The 18,509-nt window shown below is 38.5% G+C and overlaps 3 protein-coding genes across 7 annotated transcripts in view; 1 reads left to right on the top strand and 2 right to left on the bottom strand.

Annotated features, from left to right (window-relative positions):
* The first annotated feature begins 927 nt into the window (after positions 1 to 927).
* The window catches only part of LOC138324812 (uncharacterized), a 53,190-nt gene continuing 35,608 nt past the window's right edge, over positions 928 to 18,509 (top strand). For 2 of the 5 annotated variants that reach the window (XR_011208683.1, XM_069269982.1), the window contains exon 1: positions 928 to 1,134. The gene's annotated coding sequence lies outside the window, so the exon portion shown is untranslated. Of the gene's footprint in view, positions 1,135 to 1,407; positions 1,477 to 14,304; positions 14,449 to 18,509 lie in introns of those variants that run through there. The other 3 variants (XM_069269985.1, XM_069269983.1, XM_069269984.1) reach the window with 3 other exon arrangements.
* Positions 3,714 to 4,668, bottom strand: LOC138326169 (trichohyalin-like). Its single transcript, XM_069272296.1, has 2 exons — positions 4,379 to 4,668; positions 3,714 to 4,335 (listed from the first exon to the last, which is right to left on the bottom strand). Exons 1-2 carry the CDS (start codon positions 4,666 to 4,668, stop codon positions 3,714 to 3,716), a joined length of 912 nt encoding a protein of 303 aa, XP_069128397.1.
* On the bottom strand, positions 4,969 to 6,477 carry LOC138326170 (trichohyalin-like). The gene is made up of 2 exons (XM_069272297.1): positions 6,107 to 6,477; positions 4,969 to 5,908 (listed from the first exon to the last, which is right to left on the bottom strand). The coding sequence occupies exons 1-2, from the start codon at positions 6,475 to 6,477 to the stop codon at positions 4,969 to 4,971; spliced, it is 1,311 nt and encodes a 436-aa protein (XP_069128398.1).

Here is an 18,509-nt window from a genome sequence, read left to right on the forward strand (position 1 = left end):
CGCACTTAACACACAGGTAAACAATTATAAATATTTATAGTTAATCATTTACAAATATTTATAGTGCATTCCACACAAAACCTTTTGAAAATGCGTGTAAAGTAAAATAAGGTGTAATTTGCAAAGGAAATCAAGAAAGTAAAGAAGAAAAATAAACCCAATTGTTGTCTTTCTTTATAACGCGAAGATCATTGATGATTCGATGATGTTGAAAGACCAGTCATTAGGAGAGCAATTTAATTTCATCTTGTATAGGTCTTGTAGGTGGTGCAGCCAATATTTAACCTATATCTAGTTGTGCTTGGCTTCATCAGTTACCGTCCAGGTTATAGTAGCCAGGGTCATTCAAGGACGTGTCAGATTAAGATCGTGGAGGAAAGCCGTAGTACCCGGCGGAGAAACCATCAACCAGCGGTCAGTACTTTAGCAACTATATCCTACATGGAATTCGAACCCGCGCCCCACAGATGTGGAGGGTTTGTGGTTGTATTTGTACTGTTTTTTTTACATGTGTTTCTTGGATATATTCTACTTGTGTTTCATTGTGATAGCGTGACTCTCAGATGTTCGATACTTGTCAAAATATAGCGCAAATATGTATCTGTCAAAATAATCGTAGGCAAAAAGGTTTATTGATAAAAATATTTATGATTTCTTACATAAATCATCTTTTAAATTTAACCGTTTACATAATTTAACCGTCATTAACAAATAAAGATACAAGTTGTATATTTGTATGTTACTGTGGTGATTTGAAATATTTTAGATGACATGTTCTAAATCATCATACACGTGTATCCCTGATGTCCTCGAACTTTCATTTTGATTACCAGGTACACGTGGTTTTATGTCGAAATTCTGCTAGTTTCGTTCCTATTAGCCCAGTTTAGCCATGACGTAGTACTTGTGTGCACCTTAGCTTTGCGCCTATGAGTTATCGGCACGGGGAACCCCCAACAACCGAGACTACAGTTGTGTGTTGGTTATGGCGGTGTACTATGATGGTACTCTCGCTAAATATCAGGTGTTTTAACGACAACGATTTAGGAATATGATATTTATTTCTTGAGAGGAAACCTTGTACGGATTATGTACCTGGATAATACGTTCGTCGCCACAAACGACAAATTACAGGTACGTATACTTGTACCTGCTTTGTGTTGTTCAGTCACAAATCGATACTGCAGTGTATTCAAGAGGTATTTTTAGGTTCCGGGATGGCATTTACGACCCATTAATTAACTGTAAACTAATTAAGTATGCACCACAGTTCAGAAAATCTGATTGTGCAATTTTCTAGTTTACTAGCTCTATGCTGCAACAGGTAAGTTAGTAAATCACTTATTGTCTTTACAGGTAGATCGATACTACATGATTACCTCCCTTTGCTGGGTTTACCCAGCTAGCTAGGTCTGTGCCAAAAAAGCCAACACAAGAAATTTCCAAATTCCAAAATGGAAGTTACCAGTTATGATCGTAAGTGCTAAAGCAGGTAAAACTCAGGAATTTCAACATGGCTATGCAATGATTTATCAGAAAGATCAAATATATATATATATTTTTTTTATTTTAAGGTGGATCTGTGTAGAATTATAGAATACAGTAATGTATTATTAACAGCTATTTTGAGATTTATTTATGTTTTTTTTTGTAAAATTCAATCTTAATGCTTTTTTTTTGTGTCATGATAAAATTCTTTATTTTTTTTAAAGTACATAGGACATCATTGGAGGTCAATTAGTAGTCAGGAATTGATAGTTATATTGGGTAGTTTTATCAAAAAGTCATAGACACAATTATATATTAGTTTACAATTCATGAATGTATATGTGTTATTAATTTCACATTTGAGATATCAATTTTAGATGATTTCACCATACAGTATATTGTAAGCACTAATTTAGTACAGTCTGTGTTGGCCCAAATCCAATATTTTAATGTTCTGTACAATTTTGTACAAGATACTTTATGTGACATTCAAAGTGCTGACAGATGTTGCTAAATATGACTGAACCACATTTTCATAATATACATCATTTATTAGCAAGGTTTTAATTTGTTTTGAGGCCTGACTTATACTAGTTCCATTGATCTTATTCAGAATTAAATCAGTTTCAAAACCAACAAGAGTCAATTTTAGGTACAGCCTATGTTAATTTGCTTGTTGGTTTAACATATATTTTATTCAATGAAGAAATGTACAATACTAGAAAATATCAACATATTAAGATACAATGATGAGGAAACAAGTACTAGCGTACTTAGTGACAGTCCTTCCCCAGTATGGCTTGTTGGCTTTTCATATATGTAGGGCAATGGAAGTTTCATCAAAGGAATGACCTTGACTGCATGCTTTGGGGGTCATAGGGACATGTACAATTCCAATACACATGGTTAAGATATTGAGCAACTGGCTGTCCATTAATTAGCACACTTGGATGACTTATGACTGTTTTCTCTAGGTTTGTGCAAATCAATGACCTTGACCTTTTATTTTGTTGACAAGGTTAAGATTTTTCTTCTACCCTGATCTTACGTAAAGCAAAATAAAAAAAAAAAAAAAAAAAATCATGTTTGGTCAATTAAATTTTTCAGTACATATGTCCTCAAATGTCAATTTTCCTTATTGTTGTGTACTTTAAGATAAACTCAAGGTATGCTTATATTACTAAGCAAGAAAATCATAGGCTATACTGTACAACCATATTAGAATTCATTATATCTATTCATAGTTCATGTACATGATTTCAGATCTATAATTTACTTAGAGATTTCTGTCTGGTGTCTCTCCTTACTGACTGTTGTGTGCTTGTGCTCAATTTTCATTCTCTGGAGGCATATGCTGTTACTTGTATTTTTTCAGATTTTTTCGTATAAGTTATGAACCTCGATACCAATTACTGTATTTGCTGTAATTAGCACCCAGGGGGGCTTGAAAAATTAAAACAAAAGGGGTGCTTATTAGGGAATCAAAGTGCAAGTTGTGGAAGAAAAACCTCTAAAACAGTCAGTCATATTTTAACTCTTTCCGTATACATAATATATATCCATGAGAGCAGGGGGGAGGGGGGGGGGGGGCGTAACTTCAGTTGTATTTCATATTAGAAGAGGGGAGGAACGCTTATAGGAGGAGGGGCAATAGTTAGGACAAACACGGTAGATGAAGTAACTCAAAGTGCATCAATGCAAAGCTCATAATTGATGCAAAACAAGGAAAAATAACTCAAAATGAAATATGTTTGCGGAAGGAAAATGGCAAATTAATACGCAGAAACCTGTCTTAAAACAGACTAGTATAAGTCTACATTTCAGAGACAGCTATTGATTGTTCCATATAATTGTTAATAACTGTAGAATATCGGTTTACTACGACTATAATGCTAAATGTCACAATACTACTCATCTGACAGTAAAGAGAGATATCTTTAAATTGTTTCTACAAATATAACTTCCCACAGGAGAGCTCATGATATTGATATTAAGAGTAATGCTTGTCGTTGTCAGAAAAAATTGCTGAGTTGCGCTTTTCATAAGACAAATACCGATAGACAGTTTGATTGATGTATGCAGCTTCCTGTACCGATCATCCTTCCTGTACCGATCATCCTTCCTGTACTGATCATCCTTCCTGTACTGATCATCCTTCCTGTACTGATCATCCTTCCTGTACCGATCATCCTTCCTGTACTGATCATCCTTCTGTACTGTACTGATCATCCTTCCTGTACTGATCCATCCTTCCTGTACTGATCATCCTTCCTGTACCGATCATCCTTCCTGTACTGATCATCCTTCCTGTACCGATCATCCTTCCTGTACTGATCATCCTTCCTGTACCGATCATCCTTCCTGTACCGATCATCCTTCCTGTACTGATCATCCTTCCTGTACTGATCATCCTTCCTGTACCAATCATCCTTCCTGTACTGATCATCCTTCCTGTACCGATCATCCTTCCTGTACTGATCATCCTTCCTGTACTGATCATCCTTCCTGTACTGATCATCCTTCCTGTACCGATCATCCTTCCTGTACCAATCATCCTTCCTGTACTGATCATCCTTCCTGTACCGATCATCCTTCCTGTACTGATCATCCTTCCTGTACCGATCATCCTTCCTGTACTGATCATCCTTCCTGTACCGATCATCCTTCCTGTACCGATCATCCTTCCTGTACTGATCATCCTTCCTGTACTGATCATCCTTCCTGTACCGATCATCCTTCCTGTACTGATCATCCTTCCTGTACCGATCATCCTTCCTGTACTGATCATTCTTTCTGTACCCATCATCCTTCCTGTACTGATCTTCCTTCCTGTACTGATCATCCTTCCTGTACCATCATCCTTCATGTACCCATCATCCTTCCTCTGTACCGATCATCCTTCCTGTACCGATCATCCTTCCTGTACTGATCATCCTTCCTGTACCAATCATCCTTCCTGCACTGATCATCCTTTGTACCGATCATCCTTCCTGTACTGATCATCCTTCCTGTACTGATCATCCTTCCTGTACCAATCATCCTTCCTGCACTGATCATCCTTGTACCGATCATCCTTCCTGTACTGATCATCCTTCCTGTACTGATCATCCTTCCTGTACTGATCATCCTTCCTGTACCGATCAATCCTTCTGTACTGATCATCCTTTCTGTACTGATCATCCTTCCTGTACTATCATCCTTCCTGTACCGATCATCCTTCCTGTACTGATCATCCTTCCTGTACCGATCATCTTTCCTGTACTGATCATCCTTCCTGTACTGATCATCCTACCTGTACTGATCATCCTTCCTGTACCCATCATCCTTCCTGTACCGATCATCCTTCCTGTACCAATCATCCTTCCTGTACCAATCATCCTTCCTGTACTGATCATCCTTCCTGTACCGATCATCCTTCCTGTACCGATCATCCTTTCTGTACTATCATCCTTCCTGTACCGATCATCCTTCCTGTACTGATCATCCTTCCTGTACCAATGCAATCATCCTTCCTGTACCGATCATCCTTCCTGTACCGATCATCCTTCCTGTACGATCATCCTTCCTGTACCGATCATCCTTCCTGTACTGATCATCCTTCCTGTACTGATCATCCTTCCTGTACTGATCATCCTTCCTGTACTGATCATCCTTCCTGTACCGATCATCCTTCCTGTACCGATCATCCTTCCTGTACCGATCATCCTTCCTGTACTGATCATCCTTCCTGTACTGATCATCCTTCCTGTACTGATCATCCTTCCTGTACCGATCATCCTTCCTGTACCGATCATCCTTCCTGTACCGATCATCCTTCCTGTACTGATCATCCTTCCTGTACTGATCATCCTTCCTGTACTGATCATCCTTCCTGTACTGATCATCCTTCCTGTACTGATCATCCTTCCTGTACCGATCATCCTTTCTGTACCGATCATTCTTCCTGTACCGATCATCTTTCCTGTACTGATCATCCCGATCATCCTTCCTGTACTGATCATCCTTCCTGTACTGATCATCCTTCCTGTACTGATCATCCTTCCTGTACCGATCATCCTTCCTGTACCGATCATCCTTCCTGTACTGATCATCCTTCCTGTACTGATCATCCTTCCTGTACTGATCATCCTTCCTGTACTGATCATCCTTCCTGTACTGATCATCCTTCCTGTACCCATCATCCTTTCTGTACTGATCATCCTTCCTGTACTGATCATCCTTCCTGTACCCATCATCCTTCCTGTACTGATCATCCCGGCTGTACTGATCATCCTTCCTGTACTGATCATCCTTCCTGTACTGATCATCCTTCCTGTACCGATCATCCTTCCTGTACCGATCATCCTTCCTGTACTGATCATCCTTCCTGTACTGATCATCCTTCCTGAACCGATCATCCTTCCTGTACCGATCATCCTTCCTGTACCGATTATCCTTCCTCTACCGATCATCCTTCCTGTACTGATCATTCTTTGTACCGATCATCCTTCCTGTACTGATCATCCTTCCTGTACTGATCATCCTTCCTGTACCTGATCATCCTTCCTGTACCGATCATCCTTCCTTCGATCATCCTTCCTGTACCAATCATCCTTCCTGTACTGATCATCCTTTGTACCGATCATCCTTCCTGTACCGATCATCCTTCCTGTACTGATCATCCTTCCTGTACTGATCATCCTTCCTGTACCGATCATCCTTCCTGTACTGATCATCCTTCCTGTACTGATCATCCTTCCTGTACCGATCATCCTTCCTGTACCGATCATCCTTCCTGTACCGATCATCCTTCCTGTACCGATCATCCTTCCTGTACTGATCATCCTTCCTGTACCGATCATCCTTCCTGTACTGATCATCCTTCCTGTACTGATCATCCTTCCTGTACCGATCATCCTTCCTGTACCGATCATCCTTCCTGTACTGATCATCCTTCCTGTACCGATCATTCTTCCTGTACTGATCATCCTTCCTGTACCGATCATCCATCCTTTACCGATCATCCTTCCTGTACTGATCATCCTTCCTGTACTGATCATCCTTCCTGTACCGATCATCCTTCCTGTACTGATCATCCTTCCTGTACTGATCATCCTTCCTGTACTGATCATCCTTCCTGTACCGATCATTCTTCCTGTACTGATCATCCTTCCTGTACCGATCATCCATCCTTTACCGATCATCCTTCCTGTACCGATCTTCCTACCCTTTTACTTCCATAAACTCATTCTTTCGCTATATGCCTTCAGTTACCCAATTTTTACCCTTTTCCTTTCCAGCAATGTTCCGAATCAATGTACCGTATTCGACCCAATAAACACTCAGAGCAGAAGAAATGTTTAATAGAAACATTAAGTCAGAAACATTTCAGAAAATTATTGCACCGAATAAACAATTGATCAATTTATATAAGAAATCATATACAGGAATTTCCACAGTTCTCATAGTGAAATTATTGGGAGCCTCAAAACAAGGGAGGGGTACTTATTGGGTCGAATTGGTGTTTGTTAAATGTCTGCCGTACAATCAAAGTTTGTTATCCACGTTTCCATGTCTAAACTCTCTATGTCTGTTGCAATATTCTAAACATTATTTCATGTTTACAAGTACGTTCTCTCACTCGTATTGATCCTATTGGTTTTATTATTATTGTCAGTCGTATATATTGTCACCAATGATATGCCAAGCCATGTGCGTATTATTGCCAATCTTTCAAGCCTTGCGTATTATCGCAAATCTTTCAAGCCTTGCATATTATCGCCAATCTTTCAAGCCTTGCATATTATCGCCAATCTTTCAAGCCTTGCATATTATCGCCAATCTTTCAAGCCTTGCATATTACGCAATCTTTCAAGCCTTGCATATTATAGCGCCAATCTTTCAAGCCTTGCATATTAGCGCCAATCTTTCAAGCCTTGCGTATTATCGCAAATCTTTCAAGCCTTGCATATTAGCGCCAATCTTTCAAGCCTTGCGTATTATCGCCAATCTTTCAAGCCTTGCATATTATCGCCAATCTTTCAAGCCTTGCATATTATCGCCAATCTTTCAAGCCTTGCATATTATCGCCAATCTTTCAAGCCTTGCATATTAGCGCCAATCTTTCAAGCCTTGCGTATTATCGCAAATCTTTCAAGCCTTGCATCTTAGCGCCAATCTTTCAAGCCTTGCATATTAGCGCCAATCTTTCAAGCCTTGCGTATTATCGCAAATCTTTCAAGCCTTGCATATTAGCGCCAATCTTTCAAGCCTTGCATATTATCGCCAATCTTTCAAGCCTTGCATATAATCGCCAATCTTTCAAGTCTTGCATATTATTGCCAATTTTTCAAGCCTTGCATATTATCGCCAATCTTTCAAGCCTTTTCAAGCCTTGCATATTTTAGCCAATCTTTCAAGCCCTCTGCATTCTAAAGGATATATCAAAAGTGTTTTACTATCATCAATGAGCCAAGCCTTCTGCAATGTCACCAAGATGCTAAGCCTTCTGCATTGCTGCCAATGTGCCAAGCCTTAATTCTGCATTTTTACCAATGGGCCATGCCTTTAGCATCTTAATTCAAAGTGCCAAGCCTTAATTCTGCATTGTTGCCAATGTTTTAGCCTTCAGCATCTTAGTCAATGTGCCAAGTCTTTTGAAATATCTTCATTTTGCCAAACTTAATTTCTACATTTGCTGCTATTTTGACAAGCCATAGTTTTGTATATTCGCCAATGTACCAAAACTTTTGCATAGTCACCAATGTGCCAATCTGTTTTCTTTGTCGCCAATTTAACCAATCCTTTGAATTGTAACCAATGTGCAATGTTGTCTTTCACATTTTTGCAAGTGTTCCAACTGTCTTACACTGTGGCCAATACAACATAAGATCTCTGTATTCTTTTGCTGTGGATTTGCAGTCTTTGTCTTCTTTTTCTCTTAAGGAAAAAAATGATAAATCCCTAAACCTGCCATAGCCACCAATACTATATCTGACCCAATAAGTGCACAGGACGCTTAAGAATGGAAGAAAATAAGGCGGTGCTTAATAAAAACGAATTTGGACTTGCCATTCATAAAATTATTCTTCAAAATAAGCCATATATCAATTTGTAAAAGAAATCAGTAAGGATCGAAACCAACACTTTTTTCATCTTTCAGTTTGCATTTAAATTCGAACTAAATGATATTGAAGCTTAAAAAAGGGAGAGGGGCCGGAGTTTATGGGGATAGGGGCCGGAGTTTATGGGGATAGGGGCACTTATTGTGTTGACTACTGTATCTGGTAAATACTACCTGCTTCATAATTATTAGTCCATGTTCTTGGGGTCACAACATACCAATTTCAACACAATTTCTGAGTATTTATTCTTTGTTCCTTGCAAAGTCTTTATAGACAGGTTTAACTTATATGTTCTATCTTGCAGAAAATCGATATCTGAAGTCTTCCATTATATACCACTTAAACTGTAATTTACCTTATCTATGGCACAGATGTGGGTAGCTTACTCAACGCCAGTTTGTTTGTTGTGCGTAGAGGTGTCTGTCTGTAAAACAAGTGATCAGGCTGTCATCGGTGGGATTTATCATTTATCTCGTGATTTCTGGAAGGTGATATATCTGTTCTAGGTAGCAGTTTATTAAATACCTGAGTTGGGAGTCTTACACCAGTCAACATATAGCAGGGGTTCAGGCTACCTTCACCACAGACCACCACACCCACATATAGACTGTATATCATGGGAATACAGAGGTCAGAGGAATACAATAGAATTGTATTTTAAATTTTTACATTATTAAAAAATTCTGTTAGCTAGGAGTTGTTTGTAATCCTCTAGTGATCCCACCTATACATCTTCTAATGTTCTTATCATACCCACCACACCCATCTCTACATGTCCCCCCGCAACATAAACAAGTGTAAAAGTTAAAAATGTAGGTGTCTGAGCCCTATAATACCATAATCAATGCCGTGAACAATACAGTATTTAACCTAATCAGCGCCCCATCCTTATAAACGCCCTTCGTCTTTTTTTAGGCTTTAATTTCACTTACTGTGAATTAAATGCAGACTGAAAATATGAAAACTTTGTTGGTTTTCTTACTGTCTGTGTGATTTCTTTTGCAAATGGATTTACGGCTTAATTTTTAAAATAATATTTTGAGCCTTGGGTGCTTATTTGGTCGAATTAACTATTTTCTGATTTATTCAACTGACGTACATGGTACTACAATACCATTTTTCTTTAATTATAGCTTTAGATTTACAGTGAGAAATCCACGAGGCCTTGAAATACATGGTATATTATTATAGGACGAGATCTAGAGACACTGCAATCTATTTTTAGAATCATAATTTACCTTCAATCATAAGGCTTTTTTTTGAGAGGATGTTTTCCAAATTTCAGTTTTACCTTTACAAGTTCAGTTATAATCTGCACTTGAGAAATTTTCTATTACTGTACTGTATTTAGCATAAATGTCCCCATATTTTCCATATGTATCGGATTTACTCCATATAAGTATTGACAAAGGATGCTTTCATATATTCTCTATGGTATAGATCTAGCAAAACGACCTATAATCTTTTAGGTTAAGTGCCCTTCAAGCACCTGTCTCATTACCATATCAGCATTTAAATAAGGATGGAGGCAAATCCTTTAAATCCTTTATTTACGTCGTAACAATTGAAATCGTCCTGAACTATTCAATCAAATAGGCATCACCACAGCAATACAAGGAAATAAGTGTGAAACCATGAAATTTCATATATATTCTGTTTTGATTGATCTTTATTTCTGAGTACAAATAAACCACAGGTATGAGCTGTTCGATCCATCCTAACCAATGGTGAGGAGTCGCGGTGACCAAGTGGTTAATTCGATGGGAGTTGGAAACTCTGAAGTTGTACTGACTCGAAGTTGCTGGTTTTTCTCTGGTTACTCTGGATTTCCTTCACCTCGTTAACCTGACATGTCCTCGAAATATCCTGTATGTTAATAGGATCTAAAACATAATAAACCTTAACAAATTTCAAAGGAACATCCATTGATTCTTATATTACAAAATGTATTAGAAACATTTGAAGATTTTAAAATAATTTTTTCTTTTACACTTTTCTGTGCTTTATTTTTATTTTTGTTTGTTCTTGTAATTCAGTTTATGCACCCTCCATGAAATGGAAAAGGATGGGTAACATGTTATCTTGTTCAATCAATGTTATCAGATAAGTATCCCCCCCCCCCTATCCTGTGTCATGTCATGTCCCATTCTGTCCTGTTGCTTCCCTGTCATGTCAGATGAGTGTCCTGCATTATCCTGTGTCGTGTCATGTCTCATTCTGTCCTGTCGCATACCTGTCATGTCAGATGAGTGTCCTGCATTGTCCTGTGTCGTGTCATGTCTCATTCTGTCCTGTCGCATACCTGTCATGTCAGATGAGTGTCCTGCATTGTCCTGTGTCGTGTCATGTCTCATTCTGTCCTGTCGCATACCTGTCATGTCAGATGAGTGTCCTGCATTGTCCTGTGTCGTGTCATGTCCCATTCTGTCCTATCGCATACCTATCATGTCAGATGAGTGTCCTGCATTGTCCTGTGTCTTGTCATGTCCCATTCTGTCCTGTCGCATACCTATCATGTCAGATGAGTGTCCTGCATTGTCCTGTGTCATGTCATGTCCCATTCTGTCCTGTCACATACCTGTCATGTCAGATGAGTGTCCTGCATTGTCCTGTGTCATGTCATGTCTCATTCTGTTCTGTCACATACCTGTCATGTCAGATGAGTGTCCTGCATTGTCCTGTGTCATGTCATGTCTCATTCTGTTCTGTCACATACCTGTCATGTCAGATGAGTGTCCTACGTTATCCTGTGTCGTGTCATGTCTCATTCTGTTCTGTCACATACCTGTCATGTCAGATGAGTGTCCTGCATTGTCCTGTGTCATGTCATGTCCCATTCTGTCCTGTCACATACCTGTCATGTCAGATGAGTGTCCTGCATTGTCCCGTGTCATGTCATGTCCCATTCTGTCCTATCGCATACCTGTCATGTCAGATGAGTGTCCTGCATTGTACCGTGTCATGTCATGTCCCATTCTGTCCTATCGCATACCTGTAATGTCAGATGAGTGTGTGGTATTGTCCTGTGTCATGTCATGTCCCATTCTGTCCTATCGCATACCTGTCATGTCAGATGAGTGTCCTGCATTGTCCTGTGTCATGTCATGTCCCATTCTGTCCTATCGCATACCTGTCATGTCAGATGAGTGTCCTGCATTGTCCTGTGTCATGTCATGTCTCATTCTGTTCTGTCACATACCTGTCATGTCAGATGAGTGTCCTGCATTGTCCTGTGTCGTGTCATGTCCCATTCTGTCCTGTCACATACCTGTCATGTCAGATGAGTGTCCTGCATTGTCCCGTGTCATGTCATGTCCCATTCTGTCCTATCGCATACCTGTCATGTCAGATAAGTGTCCTGCATTGTCCTGTGTCATTACATGTCCCATTCTGTCCTGTCGCATACCTGTCATGTCAGATGAGTGTCCTGCATTGTCCTGTGTCATTACATGTCCCATTCTGTCCTGTCGCATACCTGTCATGTCAGATAAGTGTCCTGCATTGTCCTGTGTCATTACATGTCCCATTCTGTCCTGTCGCATACCTGTCATGTCAGATAAGTGTCCTGCATTGTCCTGTGTCATTACATGTCCCATTCTGTCCTGTCGCATACCTGTCATGTCAGATAAGTGTCCTGCATTGTCCCGTGTCATGTCATGTCCCATTCTGTCCTATCGCATACCTGTCATGTCAGATAAGTGTCCTGCATTGTCCTGTGTCATGTCATGTCTCATTCTGTTCTGTCACATACCTGTCATGTCAGATGAGTGTCCTGCATTGTCCTGTGTCGTGTCATGTCCCATTCTGTCCTGTCGCATACCTGTCATGTCAGATGAGTGTCCTGCATTGTCCCGTGTCATGTCATGTCCCATTCTGTCCTGTCGCATACCTGTCATGTCAGATGAGTGTGTGGTATTGTCCTGTGTCATGTCATGTCCCATTCTGTCCTGTCACATACCAGTCATGTCAGATGAGTGTCCTGCGTTATCCTGTGTCATGTCAAGTTTCATTCTGTCCTGTTGCTTCCCTGTCATGTCAGATGAGTGTCCTGCATTGTCCTGTGTCGTGTCATGTCCCATTCTGTCCTGTCGCATACCTTTCATGTCAGATGAGTGTCCTGCATTGTCCTGTGTCATGTCATGTCTCATTCTGTCCTATCATATACCTTTCATGTCAGATGAGTGTCCTGCATTGTCCTGTGTCATGTCATGTCTCATTCTGTCCTGTTGCTTCCCTGTCATGTCAGATGAGTGTCCTGCATTGTCCTGTGTCGTGTCATGTCCCATTCTGTCCTGTTGCTTCCCTGTCATGTCAGATGAGTGTCCTGCATTGTCCTGTGTCGTGTCAAGTCTCATTTTGTCCTGTCGCATACCTGTCATGTCAGATGAGTGTCCTGCATTGTCCTGTTTTCGTGTCATGTCTCATCCTGTTCTGTCACATACCTGTCATGTCAGATGAGTGTCCTGCATTGTCCTGTGTCGTGTCAAGTCTCATTCTGTCCTGTCGCATACCTGTCATGTCAGATGAGTGTCCTGCATTATCCTGTGTCGTGTCATGTCTCATTCTGTCCTGTCGCATACCTGTCATGTCAGATGAGTGTCCTGCATTGTCCTGTGTCATGTCAAGTCTCATTCTGTCCTGTCGCATACCTGTCATGTCAGATGAGTGTCCTGCATTGTCCTGTGTCATTTCATGTCCCATTCTGTCCTGTCGCATACCTGTCATGTCAGATGAGTGTCCTGCATTGTCCTGTGTTGTGTCATGTCCCATTCTGTCCTGTCGCATACCTGTCATGTCAGATGAGTGTCCTGCATTGTCCTGTGTCGTGTCAAGTCTCATTCTGTCCTGTCGCATACCTGTCATGTCAGATGAGTGTCCTGCATTGTCCTGTGTCGTGTCATGTCTCATTCTGTCCTGTCGCATACCTGTCATGTCAGATGAGTGTCCTGCATTGTCCTGTGTCGTGTCATGTCTCATTCTGTCCTGTCACATACCTGTCATGTCAGATAATTGCCTGCATTGTCCTGTGTCGTGTCATGTCTCATTCTGTTCTGTCACATACCTGTCATGTCAGATAATTGCCTGCATTGTCCTGTGTCGTGTCATGTCTCATTCTGTCCTGTCACATACCTGTCATTTCAGATAAGTGTCCTGCATTGTCCTGTGTCATGTCATTTCCCATTCTGTCCTGTCACATGCCTGTCAGATAAGTGTCCTGTATCGTCCCGTAGGTGCAGGAACATTTAGGTATGACTTATAGAGACAGGTCTGGTTTTCAGGAAACATAAAACTTTAGGACAAATACAGATTTAGAAAACTTAAATCAAAAAGAACGAATGTACAACGTTTGCAATAGTAACTTCCTTGTTGGCTAATTCATCTTTAGTTTTACTATCAGAATCTAATATATATAGTGCAAAAAGTATTTTTTGATTGATCACGGACGTATATTATACATCCCACACAAATAAGGAACTTTCTTTCTCTCCTCATTCAGGTCTGTGATATTTTATATCCTGTGTATGTTGCTGTTTTCTGCACTGTGTGGGTGTGCTCTCGACTGTAGACTAATGTGACAAGCTTTATAAATATTTATAGATCTTAGATTTCAAGTGAATAACAGGTTTGAATGACAGGTGGCTTCAGAAATCAGATCACATTACAAAAGGATATTAAAATGAAATTTAACAGTGAATTTTTCTTACCTGGCCGTCAACAGTGCAAGTCATCGCAGTATTTATATAACAAAGGATGTTTCAATTCCTGTTTCTTGTCTAATTTACACAATTACAACTGATTGTATTCTGTCTTGGATGCTAACGTAGGGACAGGATAGGAATTTGAGACACAAGACTTGGTAAGTCTGACTTAAAAATGTTAGAAATGAATGGAAGGATGATATCATGCAAGTATGTGTTGCCTTTGTCCCTATATGCCCTGCCACATTCCTATTCAGTGTAAATGATATCACTAAGGGGAGATAATATCATATCCTGGAAAGTTTTAGGAAAACACTGTTTTTTCTGAGTTGTGTTAACGTATTCGACCCAATAAGCGCCCAGGGCGTTTACAAAATTGAAAATAGAAAATGTGGTTTATAAGACGAAATTATTGGCAAATCTATACAGTTTTGGTCTTATGCCTGGGCAATTGACATGGAGCCTCAAAAATGATAGAGTCGTTTATTTAAGCAATAAACTGTTACCAGATTGGACATACAGTTGATATGAAGCCCATCCGGAAGGAAGATAAATAGAATGGCGCCCGTTAGGGCGCCATGAATATTTATCTTTCGGACGGATGGGCTTCATATCAACTGTATGTCCAATCTGGTAACAGTTTATTACTTATATTTCCATTACGATCCTTCGAATTCAAAACTACACACGTATATCCTTTAAATTTCCCGCTTGCGCTAGTGTTGACGCCGCCAAGTTCAATAGACGGAACAGCAATAGCATCAACTTCTGAATATAGTTCAACACAAAATGGTTTGAAACAAGCGAACAAATGAAAATTATGCGATGACGTTTTTTTTTTATACAAGTGATTTTGTCAACACGATAATACTATTAGATTTCATAGACTACACAACTTTAAAACCACTTTTGAAATTATTTGACCGTTATGTATAGGCGTAAGTATACATTGAATACATTGTCAGTGACGCGGCGGAAACGTTAGATATTCATACGCTTGACCAGATTGGAGTTCATAGCCAGATATTGCCCATCTGATTTAACATAGATTAAACGGGAAACTGAAAGTAGAATGGAAATATAGGGACATGAGCGCTTATTGGGGCGAATACGGTAACTTCCTTGGTGGTATAATGATCAAAGCAGGTAATTTGATTTCAAAACTTATCATTTTCATCACATTACTAACACAGATAAAATGGTTGCTCAAACGTACTTTATGTTGCATGAATTGCATTAGGCAAACCAGAAGCAAGCTATGCATTAGTACAATAGCAAAAATAACCAAAATATAAGATTTTGATTGAAATGGCCGTTTTATTAAAATGACATGAAAAACAACAATTGTTACAAACTTTGTATCAAGTACACGTGTAAGAATGCCCTGGGCGCTTATTGGGTCGAATACGGTAACACAACTCAGAAAAAAACAGTATTTTGACATAGCAATTACCTAACTATTGTAGGTGAGGCGACAAAAACCGCCAAAATCAGTACTTTTCATGAGGGCTAAATTTTTGTGATTTTCATTTTTTGACCTGCAGCAATAAAAAATATGTCTCATCGAAATTTGAACTGTATGAACATACACTACAGAACTCTGGTTACAGCATTAAATTATTTTGAAAAATAACAATAGACATATTTTCAAAATATTTCAAGTTTTTTAATCAAAACAGAACAAAGCAATATCCCTTTAAATTTGTAATGAAATGCAACTGTTTCGATTATTCACACTAAGCACAAAGCAGAAGTTGATGGTCCAAAAATCAGCTAGAATAATTTTGAAAATTAATTGGAATTGTGCAAATTAATGACCTTGATCTTTATCCAAGGTCAAAGAGGTAAATTGTGTTAAGAACTTTAAAAATGTCTTCTTATTCTGTGGTCAAGAAACCTATACATCCAACATATTGGGCATGTAGCATGCTGGGAAAAACGGCTGCCAATTACGCCTGTGCAAATGAATAGCCTTGACTTTCATTCAAGGTCACACATGGTTTGACCTTCATTAAATGTAACAGGCCATGTTAGAAGAAGTTATTTTAGGAACATTTATAGTAAATGATACAAGACTTAACATTTCTCTTGTTTCAAGCTGTCATTTTGGATTCAAATGGTACTCTTTTTCAAGTTATTCTTTCAATTCCATTCGGCCCGGCTCCTTAGGAGCATTCTCGAACGACTTATTTGATCTCTGTTGATCAAAAAAAAAAATTTTCTTGACAAGTTTTATTAACTCATCAACTCTAATGTCATATATTTGAATTAATTCTGGAATTTGATGTGATCTGTTTATGTCAGTCAGTGCATTGTTTAGTATTTCAATGTCCTGTTTACAGTATAAAATATGTGTAGTTATGTACGTTTGTTCTCCTTTTTCATGTTGAAAATATACAAGTTTTGTGCGTTAACTTTCCCACCATATATATATAGACAGTATGATATATGGGAGTATTCACTGAACCATTACATGATCAGCACAAATCTTTAATAAAAAATCTTAATGGCTTGGGATAAGCTCAATTTATAAATATAATATGTGATAGACCTCAAAAGATACTAGATACAATGTGTTTGGAAGAAGTTTCTCACATTTACATATCATTTGGTCACTATTTATTTCTTTAGGTGTATTTCAATATTACGGTGATTTGATTTGAACAATACTAGAAATACAACATTGGACTGATCTGTAATTTCACAAAATGAAAAACAACTTAATTCATACGTGTATGATCTTTAAATATTTTATTTCATATGGCATTCTTAAGTTCAGTGCAAGCCAATTGATTCTCAAAGAAAAAACATTAAATATGGCTCCTATTCACATATCCATGTGTAATAAAAAGTCAATAGAAGTATTTGCTCTGAACGGTGAAAGGCTTAAGAACCGTGCATTTAGCAAGTGTACAGTAATACTGCTAGGTTAGCAGGAATGTTTGTGGAAGATATGTCGCTGTGAACAATTTAACATCTCATCGTAAAGGTAAGAATGTCATTAACAGGTGTACAAAACTTATGTAAAGACATTTTTACAAAATAAGGATTTTTGTGTTTCATTTCAGGATTCTGTAACCTAATATATTTCCTGTAATTGTTTTGCATGTGCATTGTAATTTGAAAATTTGTTTATTTAAGCATTATTCTCAATATCTTTTGGGGTTATGAAAGTCATAGACAAAATACGGAAGGACATTCTTCATAGACGCTAAATGAAGAAGAATGTCCGTCCGTTTTTTGTCTATGACCTTATAACCCTAAAAGATATTGAGAATAATGCTTATAAAATTTAATTCAGATAACTCTATTAGGTACTAATTAGGCATAATTATTGTGATTTTACTTACTTTTACAATAAAACAAAAGGAGTTGAGGCACATTGATATCTTCTCCAATAATTCAGTTTTGCCAATGACTGTGACGCTTTTAAAATTCCCCGCGAAACCGTTCTGTATGTATATATGACGTCATAATACGTGGCGTACCATTCTTTCGGTCTATGGAGAAATAACCTCAATGACCTAACCAATAGAAATGAGTGTAACATATGAAATTGAATTATGAATGAATATTGAAAATATGTCATAAACATACAGATGATTGATATATTACATATACATGAGATAGCGCTCTATGACTTGTAATAAACGTTATAATTGTACATCTATTTTTAGATTTAAGTGGCACCGCATTTATAGTACATTTGGGTGTCAGAATCATAGATTTGTTGTCCTGAAGAAGCCCTTTACACGGGCGAAACCAGTAGACGGAAAATAAAACTACAAAACTAACCACACTGAAGCTGTTGTGAATGTCATATCACCTTTTGATTTTGAAAAAAATAATAGCGATAGTTTAAAAAAAATTTAAGGCATCATTTTTCTCCATTCTATGGTAACAATTGCAAGTCCTTGGAAACTTGTTATCCTATTTACGTAAAAGTTAGAGGGATTGTTTTCCTGTTGTTTTGGAGAAATGACATGTTGCATGAAATCAATGAACTTTGACCTGACCAGGTAAACGTTTTCTAGGTTTCTTCCGGCTCGATTAGCAAACAATCTTTGGTTTTGCTGTCATCTCTATTTTCAGTGCAGAGCTATGTCTGAAACCTTATCATCCGGCTGCAATCTAAAGAAAAAAACTAGATTGTAGGTTTACATGCGCTTTTTAATATATTCTGTATCAGTAGATTTATCTGAAGCTCAGTGTTCTAAAC

Source organism: Argopecten irradians, chromosome 6 (genome assembly GCF_041381155.1).
Source record: "Argopecten irradians isolate NY chromosome 6, Ai_NY, whole genome shotgun sequence".
Taxonomy (NCBI): Eukaryota; Metazoa; Mollusca; class Bivalvia; order Pectinida; family Pectinidae; genus Argopecten; species Argopecten irradians.